At 39.4% G+C, this 16,199-nt stretch overlaps 1 protein-coding gene across 4 annotated transcripts in view; it reads left to right on the top strand.

The window, feature by feature from the left end:
* Positions 1–16,199, top strand: part of FAM135B (family with sequence similarity 135 member B) — a 206,120-nt gene that overhangs the window by 177,571 nt on the left and 12,350 nt on the right. For 2 of the 4 annotated variants that reach the window (XR_010030331.1, XM_063174573.1), the window contains exons 12-19: positions 2,571–2,725; positions 3,832–5,890; positions 7,662–7,828; positions 9,051–9,142; positions 11,318–11,415; positions 11,739–11,890; positions 12,697–12,807; positions 15,266–15,379. Coding sequence is in view for 3 of the 4 variants with exons in the window: in XM_063174573.1 (XP_063030643.1) it covers positions 2,571–2,725; positions 3,832–5,890; positions 7,662–7,828; positions 9,051–9,142; positions 11,318–11,415; positions 11,739–11,890; positions 12,697–12,807; positions 15,266–15,379 (2,948 nt within the window). In the remaining variant the exon portion in view is untranslated. The remainder of the gene's footprint in view (positions 1–2,570; positions 2,726–3,831; positions 5,891–7,661; positions 7,829–9,050; positions 9,143–11,317; positions 11,416–11,738; positions 11,891–12,696; positions 12,808–15,265; positions 15,380–16,199) is intronic. The other 2 variants (XM_063174595.1, XM_063174586.1) reach the window with 2 other exon arrangements.

Here is a 16,199-nt window from a genome sequence, read left to right as displayed (position 1 = left end):
GTATGTGTGTGTGTGTATATATATATATATATATATATATATATATATTAGTCTTCAATTAACTTCCTAAATCAAATGCACCAGATCCAGCACTAGTCCTTCTAGTGGGTAATACCTGTTGAAAAGCAACAAATCTTAACATTTACAAATTTGCTTTTTACCACCCCAAGCCATTACAAGGTGAATATTTCTTTCTGCTGGACAATTTCTGCTTGTAACCAAATTGTTAAGAGTGAGAAACCAGTCTTAAAGTTATGCCAGGGCAAATCCTGCCCTTGGTTTTAGCCCATGAACCCAAGTGGAGGACTTGGATGATGCTCAGGACCTGACCCCTGAAGGCAGAGTTCAAAGAAGGATGCTTAGATTTGAATTTCTGAGAAATGAAGGTTATCCAGACTATTTGTCACCATGGGCAGATCACAACATTACCAGTGTGAAACCCATCCTTTAGAAGGGGCTGAAAGGCCATGACATCAGGTCCTGTCACCATGATGATTTTTAAGTGAGGCATTTGCCTCTGACCTAGTGCAGAGGGGAAAATTGCTTTTTTCAGAGCTGCCATTGGGGACATTAAGGCTGATTCAGTGTTGATGGAAAGGGCCCTGACTTCATTAATGGATGGGTTGTACAAGGCTGCCTTGTTCTGCCAAATTAGAGCAGCACCATAGCTGCAGCGTCCCAGCTGTGTTCATTTGGTTCTCCCATGTCAGGATTTTAGGGAGCTGAGTACAAGGAAAACTCCATTTCAAGATCCTGGGGTGAGGACACACACATTCATGGCCCTGTTCAAACAAACATAATTCTGCACTGGGGAAAGCCTAATTGCATGAAGTGCTTCTATTTCTCATATCATGTTTTTCTCAGTGGTTATCAAGAAGAGTAACTAAAAAAAAAAAAAAAAAGTAAACCAATTATTAATTAAAATTGGTCTATGCAGGCTTCATGGTAGAGCCAAGTTTTCTTCCTGAATATGCTAGATTATGTAAATGGAAAAACAGCTTCTTGGCTGTCAGAGTGTTATTGATATTGGGTGTAGTAGTAGGGATTATTGGTTGTGTTCACAAGGTCACCAGCTCAGATGAGTGCTCAGTGTGCCAGTTTCTGTACAACCACCTCTCCCCATTTTATTTTCCTCCTTACCAGACAGGAGCTGGTTTTTGCCTCACATGCTGTTGTGGGTTTGTGTGAAGCTGTGCACGTCTGTGCCTGACAGCATTTGACAGCTTAGGCAGAAGAGGACACACCATTCCCAGCAAGCTGAGTGTGGCACAGGGTGGAGGCCTCTAGGAGGTCACAAACCCTCAGATTTTACAGACAAAAACATTTCTCATTGCTCACTTCAATATCAATTATTCATCTTTTTCCAAGGGGTAGGTAATAATCAGACAAGGGATAATGGCTTTAAGATGAAGAACAGATTTGCTTTCAGCTGACCATCAATGAAAATCTTTTTGCCTTACTCTCTGTATTTCATGTTTTCCACATTTTTAGAGACAGATATTTAAGTAGGAAGGCCCATCAGAAATAAAAGTTATTGTATTTATTGTATTGATTTTTTTTATAGTCAAACACATATTCACCTGCCAGTTTAGTGTCACATTCACTGAGGAGAGCCAGTTAACATTTTGAATGGCCTAAATGATGGAAACAGATTGCAGGCTACAAAAAAGCCAGAGAGAGACTTTTTACAAGGACACATAGCAATAGGACAAGGGGAATTGGCTTCTAGCTGTAAGAGAGTAGATTTAGATCAGGTATAAATTCTTTACTGTGAAGGTGGTGGGGCACTGGAATGGTTTATTCAGAAACTCTGTGGCTGCCCCATCCCTGGAATTGTTCAAGGCCAGGTTGAGCAAACTGGTCTGGTGGAAGGTCCCCCTACCCATCCAAGGGGGATATAACTAAATAATCTTGAAGGTTTTTTCAACCCTAAACCCTTCTATGATTCTGTGACTCTGACAAGAGACAGTGGCTGAGTGATTGCCTTAGCTCTTCCAGATTGGTGCATGTGTGAGACAGCTCTCTGTGAGTGCTCTGAGGTCTGATAGAAGTGAGACAGAGGACTTGCCAGGCATCGTTCTTGGCTTTGTTCCTCCCTGTACCGCTCAACCAGATTTTGGATTATTGCTTCCTGCATCTGGGTTTTGAAACCCTCACCACAGCCAGAGTGACAGACCTCATTTCCCGACCAGAAACCAGCTGAGGGATCCAGCCCCAGACAGCAGCTGAGACTCTTGGGAGGACAGCAATGGGTTTTGGCAGCTAGCAGGATCCCACTGTCATAGGACAGTGGGATCTGGAATAATTTCAAAACCACTGAGATTTTTCAAGAAGGGATTGAGCCAGTTCTAGATATTTCTAACTGAGAGATGGAAACCTTCTAAGAGTTCTGGGTACCCCCATCATGCAGTACTGCTTCTCTTTAAACACATTGACTCTGTCCTCAGTCTGAATATCTGGGCTCGCAGGACTAATGGAGAAACAGCTCAGTAGAAACAGCACACTAGAAGCAGCACAGATTGACTCAACAGATACTGAAGCACTCAATTTGTTTTGTATTTTGCTGCCAGGATCCAGAGCCACGCACAGATTTCTACAGAAATTCGAAATTCGGATTATTTCACCAGCATGCCCCCGCTGCCGGCGGAATGCCTGGACATCGACGGGGACTGGAACACACTCCCAGTTATCTTTGAAGATAGGTACACAGACATGCCTTGCAAAGGTGAGTGAAACTCCACAGGGCACAGCTTCATGAGCAGATTGAGCTGAGGGAGGCACTTCCCCAGCTCTGGATAAGGGATCTCACATCCCTTGGGCTTATGAACTCGGAAAAGAGTGTGACCCTCTAAATAATGCAGCTGAATTTTAGTATATTCCCTAACAGTAGAGTATTTCCTTCACATTTTTCATCTTGAAATTAAGCTTTCTTTAAAATTAGCTGGAGGAAAAATCTAGAAAGAAAATCAGATCTGTTGGATTCTTGCTATAGTACCAATTTAAAGGAAAAACACTAGACTGATATCCCCACTATGACATCTAGTGGTAAGAAATCTCAGAACAAAACCCCCAACTACAGTGTAAAGCCCCACACCCCTGAAAAGCAGCATTGCCTTCCAAAAAATATTTTGCCCTTTGAGTACCAAAACCAAATTTTTAATTAAGAAATTTTTTAGTTCCAGAGTTATTTAGTGAAACCTCATAGCCCTACTACCTCTTTTCTTTTCATTTAACCTCTAAAATTACCAAGAAAGCAATATGTATTAATACTATAGGTGTCTAGTGAATATAGTCTGTGTTACAAAATCTTCACTCTTCCACAGTTTTTCTACTGCCTAAATTGTGACAATGCGCATTAAAGATATTTAAATTATTAAACTGAGTACTAAACTGATTCAAAGTAAGAGCTATACTATGAACAATATTGAATGACACCAGGAATACAAAGAAGTGTCCATTTTGTTTTGCTTACCTACAGTCTTAAAACCAAAAGCATAGGTACAGCTATACTGAGGAAAGTGTATTTTATTAATATTGTCTTCTTTTGCCTAACTATAGTTGTTCAATGAGTGCAATTCTTAAATGCACTCTGGGATGTGCATTTGTAATATGCCTTTAATGCATGTATAATTTTTATAATGTAAAATTATAGAATAATATTTTAGAGTTTAAAATCCGTTTTCAAAATCTCCCAATTCTTTGGGATGATTTATTATGCTCTTACAGGTAATACTTTCTTTCTTTCTTTCTTTCTTTCTTTCTTTCTTTCTTTCTTTCTTTCTTTCTTTCTTTCTTTCTTTCTTTCTTTCTTTCTTTCTTTTCTTTCTTTAGATCAGAATTTGGAAGTTTTCCCAGATTTTGAGGTTCCTGAAAATACTCAAGTGGATGTAAAACTGGAAAATGAAGACTGTGCATCAGATGATGCCACTGCAGTAATGAAAGGAGACTTTGAGAAAGACACTCCTGTAATACACACAGACAGGATAAGCAGGAATCCCTCATGCCTACACAGCAGTACTGAAGCTGCTGCTAAGGGTTTAAACCAGCACCCCCCATCTCAGGTATGTACAATAAACAAAGAAGGCCAAAGGAAACCTGAAAATATTTTTGTTTCAAGAGAGGAAACTATTTCTGACTCAGAGCCAGGCAATACAGAACAAATATCAGAAGACCTTAAAACATCCGAGGAAGTTTTATTAAAAGGTAATAGACTCGGGGCAGATGTTACCTGTGGAGACACAGAACCCAGCAATAAGGACTCTCACAAACGCGAGCCCACACTTATTGTCAGTGCTCAGCATGAGTGTGGAGCATGTGGAACTGATGGCTTGGAAGACAGCACTGAAATACATGAACTAGATGAATTTGGTCATCCTGAAACTAATTTCACTTCATCTGAGCTTGCACTGAATGAATTGACCAGTCTTGGAAAGCCAGAGGATGCAGACACCAAGGCTCATCTCCCTGTTTTGAAAGCTTTGCCTTCCCACAGCTGTGAAGTGAAATCAGCCACAAAGGAGCCAAGAAGTGAGGAGAGTGAAGAATTTACCCTGATGTCAGGGGTCATAAAAAGATCCTCCTCTATAATATCTGATTCAGGCATTGAGAGTGAACCCAGCTCGGTGGCATGGTCTGATGCTCGCAGCCGCGCCCTGGAGCTGCCCAGTGACCGAGAGATCCTGCACCACCTGGTCCGGAGGCACGCCATCCACCGGAACTCCCTGGAGGGTGGCCACACGGAAAGCAACACCAGCTTGCCCAGTGGTATCCAGGCATCGCTCACATCCATCAGCTCTTTGCCCTTTGAGGAAGAGGAGAGGGAAGTGGAGCTTACCAAGCTGACCAAATCTGTCTCTGCCCCTCAGATCAGCAGCCCAGAGGAGCCCCCGGAGGAGGTGGATATATCAAAACACAGCGAAGCCACCTCAGGAGATTCAGATCACAACTTAAGGAGCTGCATGGAAACAGACGATAAAGATGGAAAAATAATCATGGACTTTTCTGAGTGTCAAATGACCACTGAAAGTGGACAAATAGAACACAGAAGACATGCCAATCCCTTCCTCAAACACAGTAGCAGTAACACTGAGTTACAAGGGAACGAGGAGAAAGGTTTTCCAGAGACTTGCTGTAGTTTGGAAAATACAAGACCACCCAGCTGTCCGAAGCAGCTCCAAGTGAATGTCTCTGAGTGCCTGTCACTGGAGAGCAATGGTGAGTGCAGCTTAAAAACACCAAGGGCTTGTAATTACTTGGACAAAAATATAGATAAGGTTGACACAGGCATTGAGGATCCAAAGGATAAACTTAAGCCGGACAGTTTAAAAGTACAACAGGGCTCTTCCAAGAGTAGAATTTCAGGAGAGGAGAGTTTTTCACAAAGCATAAAAGTGGTACCAGATTTTTGCTATCCTGTTACAGCTCCTTCAGACACTTCCACTGAATTTGGCTCACTGCGAGGAGAACGTGGCAGCTCCCTCGCTGATGGGAGCCCAGCAGTGTGTGCAGAAATGCAGGGCTTGCAAGAAATTGAGCTCAATGACTCACCTGCCTCAGCAGACCCTGCATCAGGGGCCCACCAGGCTGAACGTCCTCAGGAGCCCAACAGCCAAGAGAATAAACTTGTAGCGAACGGCACCGGGTTTCCTTTGGCCGCGACAGAGGGAGTGGCCCTGGAAAGCAGAAAGGCTGCTGATGTGGTTAACATGTCCATCTCTTGCACAGCCACCTGTCTTCCCTTTTCTTCCGTGCTCAAAGAGACCCCTGCCATGGCGGGCTCCTCGGCAAAGCAGGCCGCGTTCCCCATCACGCGCCAGCCGCTGGGCTCCTTCGGAGTCGTCTGTCCTAATTCAGACGAGATGGACGAAGAGACCAACGAAAGGATGCTGAAGTAAGAATAACTAATTACTTCATTAATGTGGCTGTAATGCTGAGAGAACCTGACACAGTTCAGGACCCTAATGCACTAGGCATACAGGAAGCTTGCATTTGAGACAGTTGCCTGAGGAATTTCAGTATAAATAATCCAAACAGACAAATGGTTCATATAGAATGAATAATCTAAATAGACAGGAAGGATGAAAACACAGGGCAACTGAGACTGCCAGAGACAACAGGTCTTTAATTCTCATGAAAAGCAGTGGGATTTAGGTATCTAAGTAATCTTTGAGAGCTGATCCTCCTTCCTGAAATCAAGGTTATGCACACCAGAGTATCGATCCCTGATAGTTCACTGTGGAAGTGCCACAGACTGTTTTACTCCTCTGCTTAAATAATTCCATTCAGTAGCTAAACTATGAAATGGGGAATTCAGATTGGCTGATTTGTCTCAACTTCACCTTCTCAAACTGGAAGAATGGGAGAATTGAAGCCACGGATAGCTGGAGAAGAGGCATTATTTTTGTTTCTTGCTTCATTGCCCAATACAAAAGTGCCACATTGTGACCTTGACGTCACATGGGCCCGTTTCACAGATTGGCACACTAGCACTTATATTTGTCCAGTGTAGTTGGGTGTCTCTTCTGTGTTGATGAAAAACAGTAGCTTTGAAATTTCTCAGTCCATTCAGCTGCCCAAAATTTTGGCTGTCTGCATGTACATTCATTTTCAACCCAAGATTTTATTTTTATTCTTTTGAAAGAGTCCTGAAGTTTTATACACCATACTTAAGTCCTGACAAATCTAAGCACAGAATTTGTTTCCTCATTGTGAAACACAACATTTGAGCATGTATTCATCCACATGAATTCAAGGCTTCCAGATTCGTGGCCCAAAAGCTATTTTTTTAATTCTTCTGTCCCCCTAAAATTAGTTGGACTGCTGTAAGTAATTGCTCATTATTGGACTTGAGTATCTTAGAGGTCTTTTCCAATCTTAATGATTCTGTGATTATATCAGGTTGCCTTAAGAGATCCCCAAGCTTTAAAGGTTATATCTCCAAAGCTTGTCCTTCCCAGTTTTCTACTTAATTCTGCACTTACATTGTGACTATTGATTCCTAAATTATCTGGATAAGTTTTAATGAGTAAAAAAGCCGTTGAAGAGTTTGGCATCTTCAGGCAGCAGAATGCTTCAGGATGAATTGAGTGTCAAGTTTTAGACCTTTAGTTGGAAAGGTGTTAATTATTTCAGCATTGAGATGTTCTTCTAAATTCTACTAAATTGTTTCAAAATAATCTAAAATGAAATTAACCCCAAAATATCTACCACATGAGGTGCATCCCTTAACTCTGGCGTAAGGAAGAATGAAAGGACCTTCTACCTGACTATAAGTGCATCTGATGGTAGAAAAATTATACATTTTGCATTTCAGTATCTATAAGGCCAATGACATTGTTAAGAGGCAAAATTGTTAATTTTGTACCTAAGTCTCATTTTATGAGCTACCAGAATATTATTTTTTGCTACTCTTTCATTCCTTTGGCAATTGTGACTTGCTAATGCACTTTAGTTTTTCCCTTTATGTAGACAAATTACAAAGAAACAGAGTTTATTCCCTTCATTCTGACTTCTCTCGGTCCTAATAAATAAGGAATTGCATCCAGGTCTCTACTTGAAAGTTGAAAACATAATTTCTTGCAAAGACAAGCCTCCTCATTTCTAGTTTGAAGGTTTGTTGCTGACCACTCAGTTCTATTGTGATTAACTAATGTATTCTCCAGTTTTTATCAGGCCAAAGAAAAATTTAAAAAAGAAATGAAGATTGAAGGATTTCTGTACAGTGACTTATCTGTACTAGCTTCTGATATCCCATATTTTCCACCAGAGGAAGAGGAAGAAAATTTGGAAGATGGAATTCACCTGGTTGTCTGTGTCCATGGATTGGATGGTAAGGCCAGGAAGAATTGCTATTTGTAAGTCATTTTGGTGTAAATTACGAAAAAGGACAGATGTTCAGCAAGTTTTAAAGAATGGAGAATCTAAGTATTTGTATTAGCTAGGTATTTATTCCTTATTATGCTATTTGGTCCATTGTAATAAAGAATCCATGAGGATATTAAATATTGCTGCTAATATATGGGGTCCTGCTATCTGTTGTTGTGTTTTGGTTTTTTGGTTTTTGTTGTTTTGTTTTTTTTTTAACAGCAATCTACACCAAAGCACATCAGTCCTCCTGTGAACAGGAAGAGTGCATTGCAGTAACTCCTTGTCTTTCCACAGATGCTTGATTGTTTTGCAGCATGTCCCCAGGAGGGAAATGTTATTTAAACCCCCAAAACACTGTTATAGATTAGATAGAGGCTGACTTTATAAAGTGAGAGAATAAAAGTCATTCTTCACTGCAGAGGAAGCAGGTCTTGGGGTTTTTAATGTATATGCTTTCTAAGCAGGAAACAGTTATGTTAAATGTAAAATTTTTCTTGGCAAATTATCAATATCAATTACAAAGGTGTAGATGTTAACACTGAACCTACAGAGAAAAAGTGGTAGAGGCTCTGATATTTAAAAAAACAGAAAAAGAAAAACAAACACTGGCTTGTGCCAGGACTGTTTGCCATTTAGCATCTCAGTAGCAGGAATGCCCTTCTCATTAGGTAGTGGTACCTTCTTTACCCACAAAAATTTCAGAAGACTTTGGAATTTCCTAGTACAGAATGAGACAGTTCTCAAAATATTAGGAGTCTGATAGTATTTGAGCACCAGCTCTAATTGTGAATACATGAGATGGGCCACTCTGCATCTGAAGGTACAGCCCTACAGCCCAGCACAGGTATTGAGGTGTCCCTGGGGGCCTCACCTGGGCTTGTTGTCTTTTTGTCTTACTTCTGCTATTCAGCAAATAGAGGGCAGATTTATTCTGGACCTGATCTTTGCCCTTTCTAACCCACTATTTATGCAGTCCCCACAGCAGCAGGTGAGGTCCAGCCCACCTGGGCAGGCTGTGGGAATTTCTGTTCTCTTGCTGTTTCAATGCATGATCCTGAGGTGTGATAATGTTCTTAGCAGCACTTAGCAAGAGCTCCATGGTGTCAAGGTTGTTGTGTTAAATTAACTATATATTGGTTACTTTTCTGTTGGATTGCATCTTATAAAATACCATTTGTTCCTAGGTAACAGTGCAGATCTGCGGCTGGTAAAGACTTTTATTGAACTGGGACTTCCTGGTGGAAAACTGGACTTCCTAATGTCTGAAAGAAATCAGGTAGAACAGAGCTAATTTCTGTCTTCCTTTCGATTGCTGAAATAGTGCCTTCAGCAAAAGCCTTTTCACCACCTGAGTGAAACAAAAGCCCTGGGGAATTCAGGGAGTTTTATGTAGTATTTAGTGCAAAGGCTTGGTTCTATTCCTGTCTAATTTGATAGGGTGTTCAAACTTATTGGAAAATATCCCTGGCATTAAAGTCAAAGGCAATGACATTAGAAGTAATAGGACTAGACCTTAGAGGAAAAAAATGGATTTATCCTGCCAGTTTGCAAACTTGGCAGCCTGGTGCCTCTGCAACACAGCACCAACAGAAAGCAGCAAGTTTAGTGGTGCTAAATTCTTTGAGGATGTGGAATATCCAGCAGGTGTCAGCTCCCTTTGCTGAGAATGAAAGAGAAAGATTCTTTGCTGCATCAGCCATTGTTTCTCCTGTTGCAGTGTTTGTGGGATTTATTTCCTTGAATGATAAAGAAATGTCTTCCAGAAAAATTGATTGCTGGTCTAGGTAGAGAAACAGAAATGAATCCTGTGCTTTGCTTGGCAGTGGAGCCATATTTACGACCAAAGGCCTAACTTTATGCACAAGATAAGGATTTCCATTGTGCAGTCAGAAACATTATTCTGATTTATGAGTACCTGAGAAACCTGAGTTAAAACTTTCTAACCTTGTTTGTTCAAAAGCTTTTATATTTTGAAGTGGCTGGTTGGTGTTCCTGTGTGAACTTGCCACTTCCAGCGTGCAGCTCTGTCAGCAGCAGAACTGGAGAGTGAATGTAAGCAAGGTGAAAATAGTCAGGAGACCACTTCACACTTCCATCAAAGCCTCTTCCAAGAGAAGAGAATGTTTTCAGAGAATGAAAGATACAATCGTTGTATTTCTCCAGAGTCCATAATGGAAGCTATTTAGAGATCTTATTGTCTGAGAAAGTGGGGAAGTTCTCACAGCACTGGAAGTGGAACCTAGGTGACTTGATGGCTATTTTAATGTTATAAAGCATCTCATCACTGTTTTTCCCTTCTCTGAGAACCACACTGAAAATGACCCAAGAAACCAGTCATTTAGCTGGTTTGCTTTATAGAGAAAAATTCAAACCACTTTTTTAGGCATTTATTTGTGATGCATTTGACAAGCTCAGTCAGGCTGAAATGATAGTAAAGAATGGAGATATAATCAGGTGAAATATGACACTTGACATATTTTGGTTATGATTAACATTCAGGCTGATATTCTTGCACTTTTAAACAACATGAAAGGTTTGTGATAATGAGCCTAGGAGGAAATCATTAATTATCAATGCAGACAAAACAAACAGGCAGAAGGTTACTGGACTGTTTTTAGTTTATGAGAACATTTATTTTAAGTCTGTGCTGCAAAGTGAATATCGACATGTTTTCCTGTGCAAGAGCTGCAATTAGCAAGATGAGTTGTGTCACAAAAGCATTAATTACTCATATGTTTCAAAAGCATTAATTACTCATATCTTTACTCTGAATAGCTGTTCCAACATTTGATGATTGTTTTGTGGCATCTCATTAGTTAGGAGTTTGATTTAGAGTCCTGTTGGATTACCAAATTACAAAGTTCTGAATAAGAGCTGCCTGTAATTGTATAGACTGGAAATATATTGTTTGTTTCATTGTCTCACAACTGGCAGTACTGTTGCAAGCAACAAATTATTCATCTGTCTCTCGCACTCATTCTCTTACTGATGACTGTTGAATAACAAATAATACAGCATTTGATTGAGATGGCCAAATAATTTTGTGATTACATCCTTAGCATCAACATAACCCTCATGTCAAAGTATAATCATGTAAAGTATTTTATTGCAGTAATCTGTTGAATCCTAAATGCCAAAAGCTTTTCTTTCATGTGCAGACCTTGGTATCTAGAGCAGCTGAGTATTGGCAACTCTCACCAGTGTCAAGTCAGGCTGCTTTAGCATCATACTTATGATTCCGGAATCACTCAGCAACCTCTCTCAAAGGAGAACTTCAGTTTAAAATAGGAACTGGAGACTGATAAAAATCTCTCTCTTCCCCCTTGAGCATGTAAAAAGAAAATTTGCACTGGTTTTTTACATTTCTGCTTGAATTTGACTTTAAAAATAACATCAGTCTGCAAGAAGTGTAATATATTTTAATTCATGAACTCATTTAATTTTTCAACAGACTGATACATTTGCTGATTTTGATACAATGACTGACCGATTATTGGATGAAATTATTCAGCATATCCAGTTGTACAACCTCTCCATATCCCGAATAAGGTAAGCCTTATTAAATAGCAAATAGTGTGCAACTGTTTGAGTTACATGAGCAACATTGAGTAAATTAGCTTTTCCTTAAGTGCCCTGTGTCAAAAGCCATTGAATCAGTGATATTTTTACATTCTTACAGATGAGAATGAAAGTGAAAGATTCTTATGAAAGAGAATCTTGTAGGCTGAAAAAACCATTAAATGATAACTAAAGGATCTTATTGAAAGTCCTGACAGAGTCCTCCCTCCAGAGCCATTTGTGCCATCTTTGTGTTTATTTCAAAGGAAACACAGATGGGTTTCCTATTAATGTAATTCTTTTTTTCCCAACAGTTTTATTGGACATTCCCTTGGTAATGTCATCATTCGATCTGTACTAACTCGCCCCAGGTTTCGCTATTACCTCAACAAGTTACATACCTTCCTGTCCCTCTCTGGGCCTCACCTGGGAACCCTTTACAACAACAGCACTTTGGTTAGTACAGGTAAGAGTTGATGGGAAAGTTGACTGGCTGTGGTCCACATCAGAGTGCATGAGAGGGCAACAACTGGATGTAGGATTTTATTGTAGTATGACTTGTACCTTGAAGTTTGGGAAAATATTTGATGAAGACTTCAAACCTTCAAACTTCAGAAAACAAATTTAAATTTTAATATCTACAAGGTCCATCGGATTTCTCCCTGGAAAGCTCAGGGGTGTGCAGCAGTGGGAGATGAACCTTAGTTTCCACTTAGTCTCCCACTTCTCTGTTGCAAATAAAGAGAGGCATCTCCATGAAAAAGATGGAGATGAAAAAGAGACATTATTATGGAACTGGAATGTCCCACGTTTCAGTCTTCCTGAATATTTTTCTGACTACCATGAGACAACCACAGAATCATATAATAGTTTGGGTTGGAAGGGCCCTTAAAGATCATCTAGTTCCACCCCTGCTATGAGCAGGGACATGCCCAATTAGAACAGTTTGCTCCAAGCCTTGTTCAACCTGACCTTGATTATTTCCAGGCATGAGACATTTGCCACCTCTCTGGGAAACCTTTTCCAGCACCTCACCACCATCATTATAAAGAATTTCTTCCTTATATGTAGCCTAAATCTACCCTCTTTTAGTTTAAAACTGTTGCCTCTATCCTGTGAGACCCTTAGACTTTTCTCCCTGTTAATTAGGAGTGTAAGAACAAACAAGACTTCTAGAAAATTATAGTGCTATCCTTACTATAGGCACATGTCTTTAACTCTCCTGCTTGATGATTTAGGAAGGATAAAAATATGCACCAATTTTCATTCCAGGTCTATGGCTAATGCAGAAGTTAAAAAAATCAGGGTCACTTTTGCAACTGACCTTCAGGGACAATGCGGATCTACGCAAGTGTTTCCTCTATCAGCTCAGCCAAAAAACGGGTGAGTGGGGCTTGATGAGACTTGCAAATGCCAAGGGCTATTCCATGGGCTTGTGCAGGATTGTCCTATTCTCCAGGGAGCTAAGGAAATCTGCATTTTGTTAATGATCTTTCTTTAAACATGCTTTTTTGAAGGGCTGCCCTGTCTCAAATCTAATATCAATTTCATCTGTGCATTTTTTCTGTGAAAGTTATCAGATAACGTCTTTGCCAAACTGTTAGTGTTAAATAAGACCTTCGTGCTGTAGTAAACATGCACCTGAGTTTATATTCTGTGAGAAAGAAACATCATTCTTGACCAGCCATCATTCCTTAATTTATGCTATGAGATGAAAACCATTTTTCCTTTTTTATTATTTTTTTGTAAGTTTAACATCTCTTGTCTCTGGGAAATATGACTCTGTGAGATGAAGAGCAAATTTTATTGATGTCTATACTGACACTTCTGTACTACAGAGATGTATGGCCTCACACTAGAAAAGTTATGTCTGAATAGAGAATCTTTTCTCCTATTCTTTAGTCTGTCAGGAATAAATTAAATAAATCAGGTGTTTCTTGAGAAAAGAATGCAAGCGTGATCCTTCTGTTGAAGCAGTTGTTTTCTTTTAAGTTATTTTTAATATTGAGTGTGAGCAAACTGGTGCTAAGTAGGTAGTGACAAGGTCACTACTTGAAGTTTAATCCTTTTCTCATACTTTTGTACACTGCTAATAGGAAACAAAGACTATGTTAATATAAATAGAACATCTAAATCTCACAGATATGCTACATAACTCAATCAATGACAGGAAGTTGATGTAAATTGGTGTTATTTGAATTTTCCCTTTGATTCCCTAGTTCTTATTTCCATGGAATATAGTTGATAACTGCTTTACTACCGTCAAGTTAAAATAAAATTGCGTCTACACAAAAAGTTCATTTTAACTTCCCAAGCAATGAATTCCCAAGCATGTGTAGTGAGTCAAAGCAATTTGCTGGTTGTTAGCTTGGTAGACCAGAGATATAAGAGGCTATAAATGCATGTGCTGTCCTTGAAAGTGGAGAAAGCAGAAATTTAAATGTGAAGAGAATTGTCTGCAAAGTCAGAATCACCTGGATAGATGCTTAGGCAAAATATCTGAAGATATAGACATGTCCATATGTGAACATATGAGCTGGCATACTGATTCTATAGAGAGATGTCCCTACCCTGGCATCCTGCTCCCAAAAGAAGTGGGGAGAACCTACAGAGGGAGAAATGCCAGAAGCAGTGCTGTGCTTACATTGCCAGATGACTCTTTAAGCCTCCACAATTTCTGGCTTTCTTATTAAAGTATAAGTCCCTGCTACCTTTCAATCTCCTTAACAAATGTTCTTCATGCTTGTTGTGAAAATAAAAATCAAAACAAAATCCACAATAAAATATTCTTCCCTGTTGAACCTCTTCACACAAGGTTTTAGTTCTGGTAACACTCACTGGGGCTTCTATCTTTTACTTCAGACTGAATTTGCAGACTCAGTTGGTTTGATTGCACAAGAAGAAAATGATAAACACTTTAAGACAGGTTTTGTAAAGGCAGCCAGCAGGACTTTTCATTATGGTGGTGATGGTCAGATTTTCTATGAAAGTCTAGAAATCATAGTTGTGGAATCATAGAGACATGGATGGGCCTTCAAGATCATCTGGCTCCGATCCCCTGCAATGGGCAGGGACTCCTTCCACTAGACCAGGCAGCTAAAAGCCCCATCCAGCCTGGCTCTGGTTCTGGACCCCTTTCCCATAAGAGAGAGGGAAAGATGAAGGACAAACCCAAAGCTCTTCTGTGTTCAGGATATTCTCTGAACAAGTAGGTTATGTCATCAATATCCATTTCCTTGCGTTTCTGTTAAATGTGGGTGATGGAGAACTCAAGTGACCATAGACAGGTCAAACAGCAGGAGCTCATCAGTGGCCCCATTAGCTCCGGGGAAGAGGCAGGATTTAGGGTTTTCAGCTGATGTACCAGCAGTGTGGATTTGTCAAGTGACTGATGCATACAGGGACTGGATGGACCCTAAGACTCATTCAACACCAATGTAACAGTGTGATATTATAGCAATTCTTTTTCTTCTCTATTTTGTTTGAGAATTTTACTAATTTATGGTGTTATTTTTGAACTGGATCCTGTTTAGAGGTATAAATATTTGCAAGAATAAGGTTCTAATGAAAGTTTTTTTTTTTACAGACAGTCCTTACTTTTCCTTGTTGACATACAATTAATATGTGTGTTGATAAGTAACAAATAGTTCACAGAAGCAAAATAAATGTGTATAAGCTGTTATGAATATTTTTAATATTCTGTTGCATGTTTTAATAATTATAATCTATTTTGCACTGTAGGTTTTCAAAAGCCTTTGAACATGAAATAATCATGCTGACAATGTATTATTTTTCATCACTGTGCTTAATTGTGATTAATGTATTTATATGTTTGCCACAGGTCTTCAGTACTTTAAAAATGTTGTGTTAGTGGCCTCACCCCAAGACAGATATGTACCTTTTCATTCAGCAAGAATAGAAATGTGCAAAAATGCACTTAAGGACAGACACACAGGTATGTTTAAGTTCTTTTTTATATTCCCAAGGCTGCTGAGGAATTGCATTTCTGTGCAACTGAGGTCATTACATTAGAAGGGTTTTTCATCAACATGATGAAAACTGAAATGTTTATTTGATAAGGAAGAAAGTGTTCGTTTCCCACAGGAAATTACTGAAATCAATAAAAGAAGCTTTTCAAGAAGCTCTTTTCCTGATGAAAACAAATTTCAATCAGGTCATAATCAAAGGTTTCTTACTGCTTCCTCCCCTTCCCTCTAATTTTTTTAGGTGATAGAACTAGCTCTTGACAATGTTTTAATGTAGTCTACTGATTTACTTGTACTGTCTCCCCTTTCTTTCACATAATGAAATCTTTCTCAACACATACAAAGTAAGGAGGGTTTCCCTTTGTTTGTAATAGAGTTTAAATGACTGCAAGATAATTTAAGGGACAGATCTAAAATAATATTTTTTGTAATAAAATATGTAAAACACATCAGGACTCACACCACCAGAGGCCGTCCTGTGAGCTCAGGCTGTGTGTATTGCTTTTGTTATTAGCAGTCTTTTTCATTTATAAAATGTTTCATGGCCTCAGTTTGATGCCACATCCAGGAATAACGTTCAGTGCAATTTCATACCCATTTCATATATGTGATTACTTAGAAATGGAGGTATTTTTTGGAAGCAGAAAGAGACACACAGGCCCAATAATCAGCATAGTTGCCTTCACACCTCTTACTTAAATGACAGCTCTTTCTACCTACTTCAGACATTAATTAAAAGGAAATTCTTCAACTCACCTACAGTGGTTGTTCCTTGGGTACATATTTATC

This window comes from Melospiza melodia, chromosome 1 (genome assembly GCF_035770615.1).
Source record: "Melospiza melodia melodia isolate bMelMel2 chromosome 1, bMelMel2.pri, whole genome shotgun sequence".
Taxonomy (NCBI): Eukaryota; Metazoa; Chordata; class Aves; order Passeriformes; family Passerellidae; genus Melospiza; species Melospiza melodia.
Note: the sequence above shows the minus strand (reverse complement) of the source record. Positions and strands in the feature narration are given on the sequence as shown.